The following is a 20,692-nucleotide window of genomic DNA, read 5'->3' as shown; positions in this document are numbered from 1 at the left end:
CTATCAACTAGCCGCCGCGCAATGCAAACAGAATAAGAACAACACAGGGAACCTCTCATTCTCGATGAACGGCCATGAAGTGCATAATACCAGGGAGTAATGTCAAAGGTAATGGAAAGGCATCAGCCGATTTATCCGCAAAATCTTCTGGCGTGTATGTTCTCTTGCAATCTTATCGCAAGATTTGCGCGACGTATTCCCGTTCTGTACTGGTTGTAAAGTGATTGTAAACTATCTAGACTAGACTAGTAGAATCTAGTCACATTTCAGTCCCATATGTCGCATTTCATGTTTGGATAAAGTAACCTAATTATCGTTCGCATTATTGCCATTATTTATAACAAGACTAGATTCTAGACCTCTAGCGTTAGTATTAGTAGCGGGGTACGATAGTTCTGATCTAATTTACTATCTACTAGCCTATAAATTTACAGCTAGGTTCTAACAATTACTAGGCTGATGACTTAATGAGGATCCTGCTGTGTGTCCATGTGGGTGGGGGGGGGGGGGGGGGTGATGACCAGCCTTAGAATGCTGGTCACACACAGTTATCAAGGTAGGCTGCGCTAAAAATATAAATTTGATATTAGATCTATCAAGAGATATCATGCAATTTGACAATGATGAGATGATGATGATAGTGAGTTGTATACATCTTTAATTTAGGAATTCTAACATGTTAGATAAGTTTTCTTTATTTGTATTGCCCCATATAGAACTTATTAGAAGCATAACATGATTTAGTTTTGATATTGTTCAGGACACAGGTATACGTATAGTTGGGTGTCCACCACATCGACATCCAAAATACCTACCTATGGATACCTATGGAAGATTCTGAACGCAGGCTGAGCCTCTATATTCAGATCCAGATTTGGTCCTTGAGATGAGCTGGGTCATGGGCAGGTGGAGTGGCATCGAACTTAAATTTTATGGGTTCATTGTCCCAGAATTTGTCCAAACCAATTTCAAAATGTAAAATGAGTTTCTTCTTGTAGTGGTATGTGATCGAAAAATATATAACTTTTTACTATGTCCTCTTGTGCATTTTTTTATTAAACCCAAATCAGGCACTACTTCCTGGTCATATTTATGAAATGATTTAAAAGCTTCAATCATATCACCTCTCGCCCTGCGGTATGCTAGAGTTGAAAGTCCAAGGTGCCTCAATCTCTGTTCATAAGATAAAGATCTTATTTCACGTACTAATTTTGTAGCTCTCCGTTGGACATTTTCTAAAGCTAATATATGTTTTTTCAAATAAGGACTCTATACCGCATGGGCGTATTCTAAATAAGGTCTTACCAAATCTTTGATATAACAATAAAAAATTATCCTTATTTAGATAAACAAATGTGCATCTTATTAAATTCATAATTTTATTGGCTTTGTTTATTTGTTCCTGAAAATGCGAACCAAACTTAAATTTAGAATCAACCGTGACTCCTAGGTCCTTGCATGAATCTATGTGTGAAAGGTAATGTACAGTATTTCCAATATTCATAGTGTAATCATACAAGTCGTCTTGGTTTTTTTTTATCAATGTTTTTCTATCAATAGATCTACTAGAATTTCCACTTAAAATATCTCACAATTTGCTTGAAATTTTACTCACATGTAATGAAAATACTCTGCATTCACAAGCGCGCATTAAAAATGCGATATGCGGTACATGCTTCAAGATAACTGTTTCAAACGCTTGGGTTGTTATTTTGACACAATCAGTTGCGCCGTATTTTGAAACCAACACCCCTACCCGCTTTTGACAATACGTGTGAAATGCACGTAATGCTTTTCCTCTGTACATTTATAATCTACGGTATCATTGTTTTGCTGTTGATCTTGTTTATTATCAGGTTTTTCAGTAATATTTGGACATCTTCAAATCCCCAGTGAAGAATGCAAAACCACTGCGCATAGTCACATGCGTAAAAGTTTGTTCTTTACACGCAATGCTGTAAATAGAGGGGTGTCAGTTTCAATGTACAGTGTGGATGTGTTGGACACCCACTAAACTCTGCAGTGCAGTACCACTATACAGGTATTGAACATGTTACGATGTATTTTGTTATGTGAACGAAGCCATTTTAAAACACTTTCTGTAAAAACGTTAATAGGTAAATTTTACTAAGATTGTAAGAGGAGGGGACACAAATCAAGCTTTGTGATATTGGATTTAAAATTGAGAAAGTTTGCAAGAAGTCAGTGCATATAAATGACACCAGCCCTGTTGTCATCACTGTTTTGTACAATGAATGTCAAAGCTGCAATACCTTCCATTCATATAATTCTTTCTTGACAGTATTTGGGCGGGCTGTCCATTGCCTCTCCAAAGTCGGGGATGATCTCTACATGGAACCACTGGACACAGGGGTATGAAATTTTAGGAGTTTTTATATTGTCCCTATGTTACCACAATACTTTTGATATTTACAGATACTTGTCAAAACTATGTTAGGTTACTTTTATGTATTGATAAACTTCAAATTATGCTTGACTGGGTTGTGTAATGTGAGATGATTCTTAAATGGACAAAGAAACACTCGACCATATGAAAGTTTTGAAATTATACTAAAATTTAGTTGGGAACAAATGTTACCATGGTAGCAAACTGCTTCCATAAATGTTCTTATTGTACTTGCTACTGGAGAAATTGAGTTATTTAATCTTATCATTCAGTTATTTGCTTCTTCTTCTTCTTCTTTTTATGTATTGGATGATCATTTTCAGCTGCAATGTTTTACAACTCCATATCAGAGACACTAGAGTGTGTATCAGACTGTGCAAAGCAGTCTTTTTTTCCAATTTTGATGCATTGATTGACAATGCCTCCACAGCTCTGCTGCTGCTAGGTTTCCCTTTTGCGTGTCATATTAAGTGTACGTTAGAAAATGTTTGCAAATTGTGAAGATGATTGCCCTGAATCACAAAAGTGTTTTAGGGCCTAATTGAGGTCAGTAATTGAGCAATTTTTATTTGATGCATTTTTTTTTTTTGCCCATGTTAAGTGAGTTCACCTTTATCTTGATGAAAATTTGAAATCACATGTAAACTGCAAATCATATGTTCACCTTGAATGTAGATGAAAGTATGAAATATGGAAACTTCAAATCACATTTTTTACTTTTTTATTTTTTTGTGTGCATGCATCAGTACAGCTGAGGATGGCAGCTTTGTAAATAGGATTTTGAGATTTGAAATCACATTTTCTTTAAATGTAAATGTAAAGTAAACAGTAGTGTAGTTTGGGTCATGAAGGCAACTTCTATTAGAAGGAAATGCTTTTGATTTGGGGCTTCTTTGGCATTTTGATACTGAATTTTGTTCACACTTTGTAAGGTGAAATGACGTGTTGCTATGCACTGCTGGAATTGTCATCAAATGTATTAGACATTGTAAATAGAAGCAGAAATGTGTGAGGTACTTATTTGGTTTGCCTGGGTTTCTAGTGTTCTCATTCAGTGACCCTAAGCATGGTAACTTCAGTCATTCATAAATTCATGTAATGTTCGAGTAAGCCAAAGTGTGTGCATATGCATATTTGTGTGTGAGTAAGTGTGAGTGTGAGAGAGATAAGTTCTTGTTTCATAGTTGCCTTATGAGGGAAAGGGGGACAGGAGTAAACATAGAACGCCTGAAAAACCCAGCATATTAGTTTTCTTGCTCACAGCATGTACATATTTTTTATGTAGATTACACTTATAATCATACTTATAAAGGTTGCAAATATTGTACACTGTGTGCAAGAATAATTACACTTTTCACAATTTTTGCACAATTTCTGTTCCAATCGTAATAGCTTGCACTTAGAGCTGTCAACTCTTCTCGGTCAGCCTACTCGTGTTTCCTCTTCAGTCCAAACTTCTTTCTACGTTTTGACGATGGCTCTGCCTCTGCCTCCCAGAGCTCACAGACAGGTGGTGAGACTACCCGCTGGCGAATCACTATGAAGGTTGGTTGGACCTTGTTGATTTGCATGTATTATATATTTTCTGAACAATAGCTAGATTGGGTATCCTTTGAGGGTATTCCCAAAGAGAGCCATCTACCTGTACACCATAGTGGAACATATGGTCGTAAACTACTCTTTTACTGCAGAGAAACTCAACGATCTTCATTACATTTGCAGGGGATCACAAATAGTCTGCACATTTAATTGCAAAAGGACACTTGAGAATTCTTTTGTTTTTGCTTTTGTTACTTGCCAGGGCAAATCAGAGTTGTTGGGGTTTTTTTTGTGTGTGAAACCTACACTTTTAATAATACATATGAATGCTGTGCCTATGATACAAGCTTCACTGCATGGGAAGGAGTTAATGAAATTTATCAATATTATCAGCCCTACTGTGGAATCTGCTTGCTCAAATAACATACCAGTACATTCATTACCTCCGCCAAGGGAGGAGGTTATGTTGTCATTACCGTTTGTTGGTTTGTTTGTCTTCTTGCAAAATAACTCAAAAAGTTGCAAACAAATTTGGATGAAACTTGCAGGAAAGGTTGAGAATGACACAAGGAACAGATGATTAAATTTTGGTTGTGATCCGTAAATTTTTATGGATTTTATGAAGGATTTTTGATATTTTGACGGGTAGGGTCAATGAACTTGGGAGTTCAAGCTGTGCATTTTTGAGGTTTTCATATGTGCACTAAAGTGCCTGCTCTAGTTTCTGCTATAGGGCAAGGCACGCCGTGCAGCTGAAAGTTGATGATGTAACAAAAGGCTTGTATATTGGGAAATCAGGCGATTTTCAGCGTGCATACGTATGGATGGAAATCATTGATCTCTATGGAGGAACAAGATCATTGGTGAAAATTAGTTGCTTGGCGGAGTTCTGCGCTCTCAGAGCGCTTATCTACTTTTTCATATTTTTTTGTTTTTGTTTTTGTTCTGTACATAATTTTTATTGTTAGACTTCTTGTCAGCATGTAATTTTTGTCAAAGAGGGGTAAAGCCAGTATCATAAAACTGAGGACCAGAAATTGCTGTTCCGGCAAAACCACTATTGTGCCCCAAGTCAACTAGGTGGTCATGCAGATAATCGTGATCCCCCAGTTGACAAGTCCAGTAAAAGTCTGGAAATGTCACCTTCATAACAACAAACTGTGGTAATTGCCCTGGCTTTGTTCAGGAACAGTCTGTATCTGTTCCAAATGATGAATTCCCAACAGTTCTTTGATTGATTTCTGTTTCAACTCTTATGTCTTTTGTGATCAATCAAAGCCATTAAGACTGTGAAAAACATTTCTGTACCAACAATTTCATTTTATTTGTGTGTGTTTGGGTGTGAATGATATTATCCAACACTGTTTTTAAACAATTATTGTAATGCACATATTTGGATTACTGTAATTGTACAATATAAATATTGATATGATGATGATAATTTCCATTTACTGCATCAGCAAAGTATCTGTTCATATGCCCTATCACAGCTCATCTGAGTAAAGCAAGCTATATTCACTCTTTGTCTGTTGTCTGTTGCTTGTCATTATAATCTGTCAATCACATATTGCTGGTAAATATATGTTTTCTTCTCCTGTATACCGGTAGTTCTTTTTATGCCAGTTTGATAACTCGTCCGGTCTCCAAGCTTTTTTTTTTCTTTCTTTTTTTTTACCCTTCTATTCAGCTAAGACTTTCTGTAATGCTTACACTCTCATAACCTTTTCTTTACACCTTTCACTTTCAAAGCCCTTAGTCAGGGTGCTACATGTACATAACTCCTTTTTTTTTCCCCCTTTTTTTTACCACTTGTGCCCAGATGGGCAAGCAGATTTTCAAGTTGTTGCAGAACATTTACCCAAACATGAATTTTACTTGCCTGAAAAAATAGTCCAAAACTATAAGAAAATGATACAGAAAATCACTTGTAAGTCAAGGGTTTGATAAAATACAGTCATTTAAATGAACAGCACACATTGATTCACACACTTACAAGTGTAAACACATGGGGGTAACAAACTTGGTTCGATCAAGTGTTGGTGTTGCATTGCATTGGGACTTCTTTCACTTAAGTGTTGAAAAGTATTGATGTGAATTCATGTGAATCCTTGCATGTTTCAAAGCCTTTCTGTTCGCCCATCTAATTTACTGGAACCTTCCTCTTTTGATTTTGTTTTTTGTTTTTTGTTGAGAGTTTCATTGAAAGCATGTAATGCCTACAACCTCACTTTTATGAAGTACATTAAGGGTATATCCATGGATGTATGTACTCTTTTCTTTCTATTTTGCACTGACTTTTCTCTTCCTGGCAGTCCTGCCTAGCAGTTTTTAAATCTCTGTACAGTCTGGAGAAAAATGTAGATCGCTGCAACATCAGCTTGGACACACAGGAATGCAGACTTGTCTTCCAGCTACACTGTAGACATGGTAAGAGAAGTGACTGAGATAAATGAGGCCCTATAGCCATGGCAGCTTGCCTATGCTCTGCGTAGGAGGGAGTTAATTTTTGCAGTGAAAATTTTCTATATTACGTCACTGCAGAACATTAGAGAAAGTGGAGGGCTGCTGCATTCTTTCAGTTATGATAATAATAATGATGATGCAATACATTTATGTTTCTAAGCATGCAGTTTACTAGAAAATTAAGATTAAGTTGCACCTAGAACTTTCTTGTTTGAGTACTGCCATCTTCATTTGGTTTCCAAGGTAGATTTTCTCATGCCCTGATAAAATAATGTTAATTTGACATGGAGAAAGAGGAGATTTTGTATGCTGCAGATGTGATTTCTTTCCTTATACAGCAGCTAAAGTGGTTGGAGAGGAAGTGGGAGTCATGTTAATTTGAACTTGAATTCTTTGGTCAAATGGTGCACATAGGGATATTATGCTGACAACAGTTTGATTGGAGACAATTGAAAGGATTAAAAGTTTTCAGCAGACAAGATTCTTGTTATTGGCAGAACACAAATAAGTGACCAATGCATTATTTCATCATTGTAGTTCAGTAGATATGGGAATATCCTGGACCATACATAGTTTAATTAATTCTAAACACTCCTGTAGATCCAAATGTTTTGGTATGCTTTACACTCTTTTGCTCAATGTACAGGCATAGTGAAGACATATAATTTGGTGTATCAGGAAACGGAGACACTGCAAGCTGTGTTTTCAAAGGACCTGTGCCCAAACAGAATCAAAGCTCCTTCAAAGTAAGAATCGCTGATAGCATTCACACTGCTATGCTTGTATCATAGTCTCTAATAAGGTCCATCATTGATTTGAGTGATTAGATCCTTGTAGGTGTAAATCTTGCATGCTAGATTCTGGGTAAACGGCAATTTACCTGATCAGAGCACATTAATACTGATATGATCTTTCGTTCTGCAGTTACAGAGTGTCATTATTTTGTATGTAAGCTATATGTAGTATCATTCAACTTGACTTTGATCACCTTCAGTTTTGTGATTTATCAATATTCCGTCACACAACATTAGATATATGGCTTTGATTATGTCAATGTTATTTGTGGTATTTCTAATTCAGCCAAGTGTTTACATGAAATTGCTATATTATGATATTTAAAGTAATTTGTTGAATCATGAACAACATGACACCTCGAGAGCTCTGATTGACGAGTCATTTGATATGCATGATGAATGTATGTAATTTGACATTAATGTGAATACCAAGCACTTTCCTCTGAATGTAGCATTTGTCACTGCCAGCTCCCAGTCATTTTAAGAAAAGTCAGTCCTTTGAATACAGATAATTTAAACATGTGTGACAATATATGTACTGGTACAAAAATGCCTGCTCATCACACCCCATTATAGTGAATTGGCCAAAGTCTATTAAACAGCTAAATGGACATTCTGTCAGAGATGTGATTGCATTCTAAGTCAATAATTTATAAGTAGATTGGTCATTGGCTTTCTATGCCCAAGCTCGTTGATTGTTTCCTATGACTTGTATATTTCTAAGGAGTGTTAAATATGATGACCTGCTAGTATGCTTGAAAGAAGAAGAAATTTGAGATAAATGGCACTTGAAGAAAGTTCAAGCAAAGTTGCTACATAGGAAGAATGTTGCAAGTTTGATTGCCAGTTGCTGACTTTACTTGATATGTTCTGGAAACCTTTTCAGCTGTGTTGGTCATGTGCCCATAATGTCTACTTTTGTCAAAAGTCCTTTCTACATTTGTTCAAGGAAAAGAACAACAAAAAGATCAACATAAATCCTGTGAAACTTTGATATATTCTGGCTTTGTCTTGTGTGGAAAAAAAAAAGATGGAAGGGTTATGATCAATGTAATTTATAAGGAAACATGCATGGTGAAAAATATAACATTGTACATTACATAACATTGCACACTCATAGCCGAACATAGGGAGAATATAATGAAACAATATCTCAATCAGGTGACCGTTGTATCTAACTACCATGAGGAAGTTAGGAAACACTGTATTTGTAGATGATTACTAGTATTTAAATGGTCATAAATTATTTAAGCCTTGATTAAATTTTTAGAGTTTTGTTTCTTGCACATGGTTCACCGTGGTCGCATAATGCAGATTTGGTCTTTATACTAGGATACATCTTCCCTGAATGATAGTTACAACTTATGCACACTTTTAAATAACTCTGCCCCTTTCCAGGTTATTGGCAGAGGCCGTATCCAGCTTCCAGGCATCGCAAGAAGAGATTACACTTATCGTCTCTCCTGTTCAGCTCAGCTTCAAGAACTATGTTGATGATGAGCCAGGTAACCATGTTTAGTCTATGTTTAGTCTAGGTTTAGCCTGTCGGTTCAGCCAATGTGGTTCAGTCTATTGGTGTCTAGTGTCATTACAAAGCTGTAAAGTTAATGCTGTGAATGAAAGAACAAGAAGCAAAGCAAAAAAAGGAATTGTGTGAGGTTTGGACACTTGCCTTTCTGTATACCATGCATAGGGGCTAGATGCCTTTAAGCCATTCAGACAAATTGTGTAAGATCTTGTATTTTTGATTTTCAGTTTTCAGCTCAAGATTCTATTCTTTAGAGTGTTTTCAGTTATAGCTGTCTTTGAGTTTCGCCTAACCAACTAGAAAAACACTTTGAGAACAGAGACCTTTGCCAAGCAGCTCATTTTCACCCATCACAAATGCTGAAAATTGCCCTTATTTCCCAGTACAATAAAGAAGTTTACTGTTGTGTCTAAATCTACCACATCTCATCAGCAGCTTACTGCATGCTGCACCTCGAGTGCACACTCAGTGCACGTATACACACCTCAAATACAAATTGTAGGCGCAGCTTGAACTCTCTTGCTTGTTGGCCCTATTTGCCCATGATTACCAGGTATCCTTCAAAAATATCAAAAAATATCCTGAATCCAGGCAGTTTTCCTGATCCCTACAAAAATTTAATCATCTGTTCCTCGTGTCATTAACAATTTTTCTTGTAAGTTTCATCCAAATCCGTCAAAATTTTTGGAGTTATTTTGCAAATAGACAAACAAACAACCAAACAAACAAACAAACCAACACTGACAAAAACATAACCTCCTTGGCAGAGGTAATTATTGTGTGCGTGAATGTGTTCGTGTGTTGATAACTATGCTTGAAACAAGGCAAGTAGTGAAGAACAGCCGCATGCAAGTATGTGCAATAACTTCTATGGTCAGATTTTACTTTCACAACAACACTTTGAATATGGTACCTGTAATGAAAAGCAATCCAGCATATGTGCAGGTTCATGCCATCGACATGATCTTTAAATTGAGAGATGTGACAGAGACATTGTTTTGGTAAAAGAAAAGTACTAGGCAGTAAATGCCATTGATGTGATCTTGACTTTTTCTTCCATCAAAGACCCCAGCAAAGTTGTGCACTCTGAGCTTCAGCTTGTCCCGGAGGAGTTTGAGGAATATAGCATTGGTGTTGACACTTCTATTACATTTTGCCTGAAGGAGCTACGGGTGAGATCAGCATTACAGTGTTGGAAACTTATTTGTTTTAATTTCTGAACATTCCTGTCAAAACTTCACGCTCATCCAATGCTAATTTCATCACTATTTCTGAACATTTTGTTTCCTCATCTTACAGGATGACATTTTTTTTCAAACTCTGTATATAAAAGCTATGTTTTTGGCGAGCCCACCAGAGGTGTGGGGAGACTAAGGGATCACCTGCGGCGTCTGTCCGTCCGTCGTCCGTCCGTCCGTCCGTCCGTCCGTCGTCTGTCCGTAGCACTACAAAAACTTGAATAACTCTCTACTGAGGATTTCAATTTCAATCAAACTTGGAGGGAAGAGTGGTTATACAAAGTTACACATTCTACCAAACATGAAGGGCACCTCAAGGTCAAAGGTCACAGGCAGAGGTCAATGAACTTTAGGGCCCAATGTTAAGTTTTTAGGGCTTGTTTCGTTTATTGCTCGTAACGTTTGATGTATCTGTCTGTTTGTGACCAAACTTAGATGGTAGATGTCCCTTGGGAAGTTGAAGGTTACCACAAGGTCAAAGGTCACAGACAGGGGTCAACAAACTTTTAGGGCCCAATGTTAAGTTTTTATGGCGCGTTTTGATTATGGCTCATAACTTTTGATCCCTTTGTCTGTTTGTGACCAAACTTGGATGGTAGATGTCCCTTGGGGAGGTGAAGGTCATCACAAGGTCAGAGGTCACAGACAGGGGTCAACGAACTTTTAGGGCCCAATGTTAAGTTTTTAGGGCGCGTTTCGATTGTGGCTCATAACTTTTGATCCCTTTGTCCGTTTGTGACCAAACTTGAATGGTAAATGTCCCTTGGGGAGTTAAAGGTCACCACAAGGTCAAAGGTCATAGGCGGGTCAATGAACTTCTGGGAGTTAGAAAAATATTAATTTCTTGTACGCGAATGGGGAGACACAATTTGGCACTTGACTTGTTTATTTGTATATTTGTTAATTGGTTGTATGTATATAACATGGGCCAATTATTGATTGAATATGAATGTATATGATATATTTTACAGTTCAATATTTACAGTAACATATAGATCACCATTCATGTATTGCTATGTTGAGCTTTGTGGACAATTATCACAGCAACTGCTGCTTTAGTAGCATCAATCTAAAAAGCACAGTAGAGGATCGATTCTTGCAAACTACACTTGAATTTTCACCATTATCTGATAACGTTATGTCTTTTCTCATTAATTCTCATCCTCACAGGCAATACTATCATTTTCTGACTCGGCAGGACTCCCTATCACACTTTACTTTGAGACTACTGGGAAGTAAGTGGTTATGCCTGAATAGAATTAATGGCTGGCTTGGTACAGAAAAATGAAAATGAATGTTAGATAACTTCAGAAATTTACTTCAGTTAAGTTTAAAACTGATATCAATCATTTCAGTGTCAACCACCATGCTTGCCTTTACATTTTTTTTCTAAGTTCAGGTAGCATGAGTTAGTATACAAATAGTGAATGGTCATGAGTGCGATGGTACAAGATTTCGCACGAGGTGAAAGATAGAGGCGCTCTATTCAACGAGGCAAAGCTGAGTTGAATAGTGCGCCTCATCTTTCACCGAGTGCGAAATCTGGTTCCATTGCACGAGTAAAGACCATACACTATTTGTTTTATACAACACCTCGAACGTCAACAGATTTGGTACTCACAGATTCTTGAATTTAGCACAGAAATGGCACCCATTTTCTGTGAAAGACGAATGAGTAGCCTCACAGTTTCAGTCACCATGTACGTACGTATGCGAAACGAAGTTGTTTACAAAAATGAGTGACAAAAGTACGCGCTTGTAATTGTTGAGTGCGCGCGGCACATGTTTGTTTATGCAATGGAATATTTTGCTCAAACAAAATTGCATGGCTGACAGCCAGAGCGTGCGATGGAACTTTTCTCTAAATGTCACGTGATGGGCAATCGACCAATCGGATAGCTACATTCTAAATAGGTGTTGTATAAAATGTGATTAAAGAGGTCATGAGAAACTGATGTTTGTGTTTATAGGATAATGCTGATTTTGTCTTCAAAACTGTTTCTACCATAGGTTGTGAGCGCAGGCAATATATTCTGATATCCCTGTCAAAATTATCCTTCATCATGTGAATGTTTGCACTTGAAATTGAACACCCTCTGTATGCAGAAGACAGGATGGGGCTGCATAATTATAATTGAAGTGTTGTATATTATGTTTATCCTTAGTATTATGATGTCTTAATAAAAACTCCAGATGTCAGTAAAATGTCAAGCGTTGAAGTACTTTCCATTGCAGAAATTAGTCATACTTTTACAGTTTTATTTGTATGATAATTATACTTCTCAAGGGTTTCCTGCATGGTGTAATACACAGCAGCAAAGTATTTTCATAAAACTAAAAATTATGCATGTATGTTGTTTGTTGTGGCATGCCTTGCAGACCAATTGTATTTTGTCTGGAGAGTGACCAGACAGTGGAGGCCACATTTGTCCTGGCCACTCTGGCCGATGTGTCCAGCAGTCAAGTGACCACCACAGCCTCCCAGCAGACTAGGCTAAGCCAGTCCACACAAGCCACTGTACAGCACAGAAAGCAGAACAGGAGCAAGGCTAATCAGAGGTTAGCAATCATCTCTCTCCTGTGTCTTTATCAGTATACCTGATAGATTAGATATGTAGAGATCTTTGATATACCGTATGTCCCCCCAAAAAAATTACAACGGGACCCTCAGCAACCATTACTTTAAAAATACTGAATCAATCCATATACAAATTCAGGGTATGAAGCTATAACTTATTACCCACATTATACAGAAAACCCCATTCGATTTGCTTCAGTGGTCAAAGAGAAATTATCTTTGAAGAGTATGTCAGGAATTCCTTCCCTCCAAGTTCTGTCCATTGTGTTCACATATTAATATATGCACAGTTTGAAAAACATCCAAGTGCTAAACTTGGAAGAAACAGATCCATGACATGTTTTACAGCAATCCACATTTCTCTGTGACCACTTAACCAAATTGAATGGGGTTTTCTGCAAAATATAGGTAAGGTGTTATACCCTGAAATAGCATTTAAATGGCTTTATCATTTTGAAAGTTATTAGTGTGGAAATTTGATTGTAATTTTTTGAGGGACATTTTGTACAACCCCATCAGAATAGGTATTATGTGCAAATATTGGCAAATGCACATGACTGAAATGGCTGTTCATACATTTCCTCATGGTCATAACATTGTGGGTTTGTCTGACTTTTAGCTTATCATTTGCTTATATAACACTGATTAAGGTGACAATATTTTGTTCAATGATATTTCAAGAAATCAAATTAATCGGTCATCATCCATATGTCTTTGCATTTTGCCTATGTTTCTGTCTATCTTTTTTTTTTTTTTTAAAGGACTGTTCAGTACATATATGACAATTTTCTTTCAATGAGTCTAACTCATTGTAAGACATGTGTGCTCCAAAGACTTCCATAATGAGATTCCAATATCAAGATGAGTTTTTTCTCCATTTATATGATTTTTTAATGTAAAATCTTTTGTGCACATACTACTATAGACTCTTACTTTGGCTTAGACACAGGGGAAGTTAATTCGGAGACTAAGTTACTTTAAATGAAATTGCCACTTTGAATAGGTGCTATCAAATTTGAATGAGAGTAGAACAAAGTACCTTGTATACCTTATTTTTAGATCCTGTGATTGTCAGAAAATTGTCGTTTGTGGTGATAAAATGAAATCATAAGTGGCATCTTAATGAATTGAAATTGGTTGATATTGTAATTACTTTTAATAGTATGTTTTTATGATTTTTCATCAGAGTTTGCTCAAATTTCTTTTCCATTTTTGTCGAGCCCACTGGAGGTGTGGGGAGACTAAGGGATCGCCTGCGGCGTCTGACCATCCGTCGTCCGTCCGTAACGCTACAAAAACTTGAATAACTCTCTACTGAGGACTTCAATTTCAAGCAAACTTGGAGGGAAGAGTGGTTATACAAAGTTACACATTTTACCAAATATAAAGGGCACTTTACGGTCAAAGGTCACAGGCAGAGGTCAATGAACTTTAGGGCCCAATGTTAAAGGGATCGTATAGTTTTGGTTGAGACCTAATTTCAGGTTTCTAACATTTTTTGGTGAGATAATAAGAAACCTCTAATGAAATATGAAAGACTATGTAATTCTATTAGGAAATCAACGTTTATTTGCTGAAAATTGGTTTGAAAAAAAAAATTTGAAATGGCTGAGATATCCAAAAAAGAGCGATTCTAATAAAGTGTGGGACCCACACTTTATTACGATCGCTTTGTTTTACTTTGTTTTTGGATGTTTCAGTCATTCCAAACCCGATTTTCATCAAATAAACTTTGAATTCCTCTTAAAGTGGTATGCTCTGTACTACAGTGTATGTATCATAAGTGTTTTCTTGGTATCTCGCAAAAAGTTAAAAGCCCAATTGTCATATCCACCAATACTGTACCATCCCTTCAAGTTTTTACAGCGCGTTTCGATTATGGCTCATAACTTTTGATGTATATGTCCATTTGTGACCAAACTTGGATGGTAGATGTCCCTTAGGGAGTTGAAGGTCACCACAAGATCAAAGGTCTCAGACAGGGGTCAACGAACTTTTAGGGCCCCAATGTTAAGTTTTTATGGCGCGTTTTGATTATGACTCATAACTTTTGATGTATATGTCCGTTTGTGACCAAACTTAGATGGTAGATGTCCCTTGGGGAGTTGAAGGTCACCACAAGGTCAAAGGTCATAGGCGGGTCAATGAACTTCCGGGAGTTAGAAAAACATTAATGTCTTCTACGCGAATGGGCGAGACACAATTTGGCACTTGCCTTGTGCTTTAATTTTGCTGCTGTCACCAAAATGAAATGTTCAGAATTTCCTTTCAATCTACAAATTTTACTGCAATTACTACTAATAAGAAAAAAGAATCAGAAAGTGAAGCCAGAAGAGCCTTTTTTTCCCACCCTCCCTTCCTTGGATAAAAATAGAAAATCTCTAAGTCTTGGATTATCAATTGATAGAAGACCAATTATGTAATTCTGTTATATTTTATCACTTAGCTCCAGGTATGATGCTTCTAGACAGGGAAGAACTGCCACGAGAGCAGATGGGGACACAAGGAGGATACCTAATGGAAATACAAATAGGTAAGTAGATTGTAGTCATCATGGTTGCATGTCAGAGTTCTTTTTTTTTATAACTGTAGCCATGATCATGAAATAATCAGGAGGAGGTGTGAGAATAATTAACATCATGTCATGTAAAGTGCTTTGAACATCACAACATGATTGATGAACGGTATATAGGCCCTACCAAAATATAACTTGATTTTGAAAATGCATCATTCTGATGATGATTCATGATAATTACAATCAACATTGTGTTGGAATACTACAATGTGTAGATGAGAATCAGTAACTTCTAAATTGTGGAAGAACTTTTCATAAAAGTTCACAGTCCTCGTTTGCAAATCATATTGTACCTTTTGATTCATTGCCACATGCCAACATGCACATTTAAGGACTTAACATTATCTCCACCAGATGACCAGAAGATTCTGTAAAAAAAGCACTTAGACTCAATAGATTAAATGTTCAGAGTATTCTGTTTTTCCCAGTTGCCCATAATTTGGGCTCAGCGCAAAAAAAAATAAAAAATTATAATCATGCAAAAATATTGACGTGTACAATACCTGTGGTTTGTGTCATTTCTTCCTTTGAAGTCTCTCAGATGACCTTTTTACCTCGTGAAATGACCACAATGCATAGCTATACGGGGAATAACTAGTAGCTGACAACTTAATTTTTCCTTGTTGGCTTTATACCCACTGGGCAAATGTCTGATTGATTAAAGCATGATTAAAAAGAAAAGCAACATGCCTAGCAATAACAGTGACAAATTGATATCCATCATACCAACAGTGTAGCCCCTTCCAGTGTTTGTACTACTATTCCTAAGGGCCTTGTTATTGTGTACTTTCATTGTGCTTCTCCTGATTCTAGGAATGTACCAGGTAGTCATCAGTTTATCATTTCTATTGACTTTAACTTTTCAGAAGCACTGTAGAAGAGGAGGAATTTCCAGATGACCTAATGATGGATTTGATGAACAGGCATGAGAAAATGTCCAAAGAACATGGCAGCGGTGAGTGATGGAAACCATTGATGACTGTATCATGCTACTGAGTTGATAGCTTCTGTTCCCATTTTCTTCCATATTATAATATAGCTTATAGATTAAAAATCATAAGTTGATAAAAGTGATTGTTTGTCTGCTATCATGAAAACAAAACATTTGTGACCCGCTACAACAATAGGGTCCAAAAGTCGGGGGAGGTCGATTTTCTGAAAATGACATGACGTTATTCCCCTACTCTTCCACTGTATTTTCATATATAACATGACTCATAAAAGCACTGGGTTGCGAAGATATCAATGATTTTATGAGAGCATGTCAAGTGGTCTAGGAAATCGACGTTTCGAGAAAACTACCTTCAAAGTTTTTCTTCCAACGCAATCATGATCAAGACAGTTTTCACCTCTTGACAATAGAAGGTATACGCTCCTAGTAACCTCAACGATGTTCATTCAAGCTTAGCGCCAGCGGTCTATGCACAACCAATCGGTAACCAGGATGCCATGCACTGACCAATAAGATCACTCCGTCGTTGCTAGGGGCGAGTCTATCTGCGGTGCTTAATCCAAATCTTCGGACACGTTTTTGTTCTGTTGAAAGTTGGAAAATCATGGGCCAGAAAAACGCCAATTTCTTTGTCTTTCCTTTAATCATTTAGCTTCGAAATTTTGGCAGATGATAGACGAAACGTTAGAATACAAAATTATGTTAAAAACAGAAATTTGATGGTTTTGACCGATTTTGATGATCTGGCCTCAAATTTGATTATCTTGGATCAGCCGTCAGAGACTTTTGGATCCTTTTGTTGTGGCAGGTCACATTTGTGCATCTGTTTAACCAGTTATGGAATATAATGTCTGAGATGTAGCCTATCATTACCTTTTATGTCAATTTGTCATTGGGAACAAACTTGATGTAAAAAGGGACCTTTGGGTACAACTACTCCATACCTATCAATCAATTTACTATTTACAGTCTTCTAAGCAGACTTACTGATGTATTTCCAAAACCCACAAAAGGGTTAGAGATTATTCCTTTTCGAACATTCCAAAAAAAACTTGGAATTACCCCTCCATTGGTAAATAGACCATCCAATTCATTGCTTAAGAAGCATTGAAAATCCCATCTTTTTCATTAATGCTATTCAATACTCATGATGTTGTGTCTGCTTATTTTGTATATTCATTGTAAGGATAATATGTTTGATATATTGTTATGTATGTAGGAAGCACTTCGTGTGCTTTGGAAATGGCAGTTGTACAAATGTCATAATGTAAAATGCGTTGTATTCAATTCCTATGACAGATTCTATTAGTGAGCCATGCTGTAATATTCACCTCTCACAAAAAACAACAACAACAATCAGCTGTTTCAGTGCTTCAGACCCTCAGAAACTGAGGTGAAGAATAGGCATGATGCTACCTTTGAGGCTGTAAAAATATAAATATTCTCCCAATCATGTATGTTGGCAGGCTTTCTTAGTTAGAGTTTTTGGTCTGTGCAGAGATGGCAAATGGCAAGATGGCAAGCAATGTGATCCATTAACTTTTACATCTGACAGAATAATTCCCCTCACTATGTAGAGTGAACAAAGCAGGAGCGCAAACAAATTCCTGTTATTTGATATCCACTCTATTACACCAAGAAGTTTTGGAAAATTAGAATAGTGAAAACAAATTTTGATGTTTCATTTCCCACAGGGGACACAGCTGGCTCTTCCAGACTGGACCCACCTCAACAGGCTTTCACTGCTGGCGATGATGCAGATGTCTCAGCCAGCCCAGTCATCCCATTTGACCCAATCCTCAGCCACAAATTTCAAAAGACATCAACTAGCATAGGTCACCGTGGTGACAGGGACTGGCATGCCCAACAAGGGCAGGCAAAGAGACAGGAGAATGGGAAAGAGGGAGGACCATCCAGTCCCAATAGGACATTGTTGGCAAATTTTATCGATGTGGATGGGAGGGAAGATGAGAATGATGATGTAGAGGAGCTTATGTCTGAGGAGAAAGGTGGAGTAGGAGTGGACAGGGGTGACAGCATCAGGGAAGATCAGAAAAGTGATGACAATGATGATGGATTTGACTTTGTACCTGGTACTCCTCCAAGCAAAAAGGTGAGCCATCTTTTTCCTTTAAACTTTAATGGGATATCATGGAACAGGAATGCAGTTTTGCTTTTAAACTTCAATATGTCATATATATGCAATCAATTATATTCTTTTTCCTGAGATCCCAAGATCTTCATAAGGTGTGATTGCTTGCAAGGAATTATAAGGATCATATTGTAAAGCTTTTTGTGAATAAACTGATATACATATGTGTCTACCCTGTATATATGTTTTTGTAAATATGTTGATATATTAAATTCCCTGTGCTATGAACATTAATTCACAATATGATATCACACTCTTCTATCGCTCATTGTAAAGGGAGTTTTAAAAATATCAATTCCTTATGATAGGATCTACATATGCAGTAATGCTCTATGTTTGGAAGTTTCTAAGGTCTGAAAATGTTGAAAAGATATGAGATTAATGCATGTCTAAGAATTGATGTGTGCAAATATGAATGCAGGAAAATAACCATCGTAAAACTCAATGCTTACAGTGATCAAAATGTGGTAGGAACCCTCACACAAATATCATCCTTTCAAGCACATCCTCATCCTGTCAAGCTCGTGCTTCTGTCACCTCCACAGTTCAAGTCCATGTTCTTCGGCCCCTCGCAGTCCCAGCAATCACAGAGCAGTACTCTGCGGAGTCGACCACAGGCCCAGCCAGAGAGTGGGTCTCTACATGTCTTGGCTGAAGACAGTGATGAAGACTGAGATGACTCTTGTTTTTGTCTTTATGTCCTGGACTTTTCTGGACATCATCATGTTTTGTGCATTGTGTTCATTGACATTATTTATTTCAGAATATTTCTTGTGGCTGTGAAGATGGTTTGATCACAGTGATGGGGTGAATATACTGTGGTCTGGTAATTGTGTATCCTACGTGCCTGGAACAGGGGATCCCTGTCATAATGAGGTTGATAGGATACCTTTTTTGCCTTGGAAGCTCTCTCAGTTATAAGCAAACAAGATTTGTCTGTGAATCAATTGTGTATGAGAGCAGCACATGCTTGTCAACATGTAGCAAGTTTAACTGCATCCCTCTCACATGTATGCAAAACTATCACAGGATGACGAGGTATGAAATGCTCATCTTTGTAGGCTGAAAATTTAGCCACTCTTTGAGGCTATATGTTGATAGACATTGCGTACATATAAAGAAAGTCAGAATGGGACTAGGCAGGTGTAGATATTTACATTGATCATCATATTGATACAACTTGCGCTTCAAGAGCAGCATGTTTGTTTATATGTGTGACTGTAGTGGTTGCAGTGAATGCTGCATGAACACCATGAATGGAACATTCTGTACTGATACATATGAGGATCTTATTACTTTTGTCCTTGTACTTTTTTACTGTCCTGTTTAGATACATGTTCATGTGACCCCCAACTACACACACACAACAAACTTTCTCTCGGGAAACACATCCAACCATGCCTGCTCTTTGCACATGCTTGCACTGGGAAAATATACCTACACTGAAACTCAAAATGCACAGTCAGCACTCCATTGATGTAAGCTATTTGCACATGGTCTTCCATTCCCAGCCAAAAGCTCTAAAGTTCAGGTCATTTTCGGATCAATGTTTAGGCTGTGGGTTGGGCCAAACTTGCTGCTGAATTTCATGTGTTGTTAAGTACTAAATCATATGTAACTGAAGAATGTTTCTTCAGACATGTAGTTTCCATTATTGGTAAATGTGTTATCAGTACCCATGGCTACATTCTGTCTGACAATTATTGAACTTTCATTCTCCAGTATGATAAATTTTAGACAAAGTCTCTACTTTTGTCATAGTATTTGATGAATTTGATGAAAAAATATGTCCTATGTACCTGATGTCTTGCTTTGTTTGTAACTGTGGTTAGAATAACATGCCATGGAAACATTGTCACAGTATTGTCCTATCAAAGCAGTGTTCCTGTTTATCTAATGGCCAAGTTAAGCAGTTAGAATAATGTACCTTGGAAATAATGCCTCTGTGCTGTCCTATACAAGCAGCATTCCATTTACGAGTTCCAATTAAATACAGGGGAATCCCGTTGTAACGAGATCGTCGGTTCCGGGTGATTTTTCTCATTATATCCAGATTCTTGTTGTATCCGAACACTTGGGAAAATAACACTGTATGTAAACACGGTCCAGTAAAATTGGGTTACATGTATTAAATAATATGGCGGTGTCATGTTGAACACAAAAAACTGGAAATGCGACAGGAAAATGCAAGAACATTCTCGAGAAAATTAAAATTATAAAAAATATATAGACGCCGTCTATAGGCCCTATTTCTTTTTCTTGATGCATTTTATCGAGTGTTCTAGATTTGACAATTCATATAATCATGTAGATTGGACCTGCCTTTTGTTATGCCCATGTTATTAATAGTTACATCTGAGAAGAGAAAGATGAAGAAAAATTAATGCAACTATCAAAATGCCATAGCGCTATCAATGCTGCGTTTGGCGTAACTCGTGTGGATGAGAGCTGTGACTAACAGTCCAA

General features: G+C 37.2%; 1 protein-coding gene across 1 annotated transcript; it reads left to right on the top strand.

Annotated features, from left to right (window-relative positions):
• The first annotated feature begins 7 nt into the window (after window positions 1-7).
• On the top strand, window positions 8-19,060 carry LOC139730510 (cell cycle checkpoint control protein RAD9B-like). The gene is made up of 13 exons (XM_071641352.1): window positions 8-108; window positions 2,303-2,373; window positions 3,800-3,952; window positions 6,259-6,373; window positions 7,056-7,155; window positions 8,602-8,708; window positions 9,797-9,903; window positions 11,140-11,204; window positions 12,349-12,528; window positions 14,994-15,080; window positions 15,989-16,077; window positions 17,769-18,187; window positions 18,772-19,060. The coding sequence occupies exons 1-13, from the start codon at window positions 75-77 to the stop codon at window positions 18,898-18,900; spliced, it is 1,656 nt and encodes a 551-aa protein (XP_071497453.1). The 5' UTR covers window positions 8-74; the 3' UTR covers window positions 18,901-19,060.
• Window positions 19,061-20,692: the final 1,632 nt, after the last annotated feature.

The sequence above is a fragment of the Diadema antillarum genome, unplaced genomic scaffold (genome assembly GCF_040938485.1).
Source record: "Diadema antillarum isolate AM-2024a unplaced genomic scaffold, OU_Dant_1.0 seq00000320_RagTag, whole genome shotgun sequence".
Taxonomy (NCBI): domain Eukaryota; kingdom Metazoa; phylum Echinodermata; class Echinoidea; order Diadematoida; family Diadematidae; genus Diadema; species Diadema antillarum.
The sequence above is the reverse complement of the archived record's forward strand: the minus strand, read 5'-3'. Positions and strand labels throughout refer to the sequence as shown.

What these genes read in the sequence shown, in the direction of transcription:
- LOC139730510 (XM_071641352.1), top strand. Translation starts at nt 75, where the DNA reads ATGAAGTGCATAATACCAGGGAGTAATGTCAAAG. An exon ending in TGGAACCACTGGACACAGGG is followed by an intron (nt 2,374 to 3,799) that starts GTATGAAATTTT and finishes CAATCGTAATAG; the next exon opens with CTTGCACTTAGAGCTGTCAA. An exon ending in AGGAGCAAGGCTAATCAGAG is followed by an intron (nt 12,529 to 14,993) that starts GTTAGCAATCAT and finishes TTTATCACTTAG; the next exon opens with CTCCAGGTATGATGCTTCTA.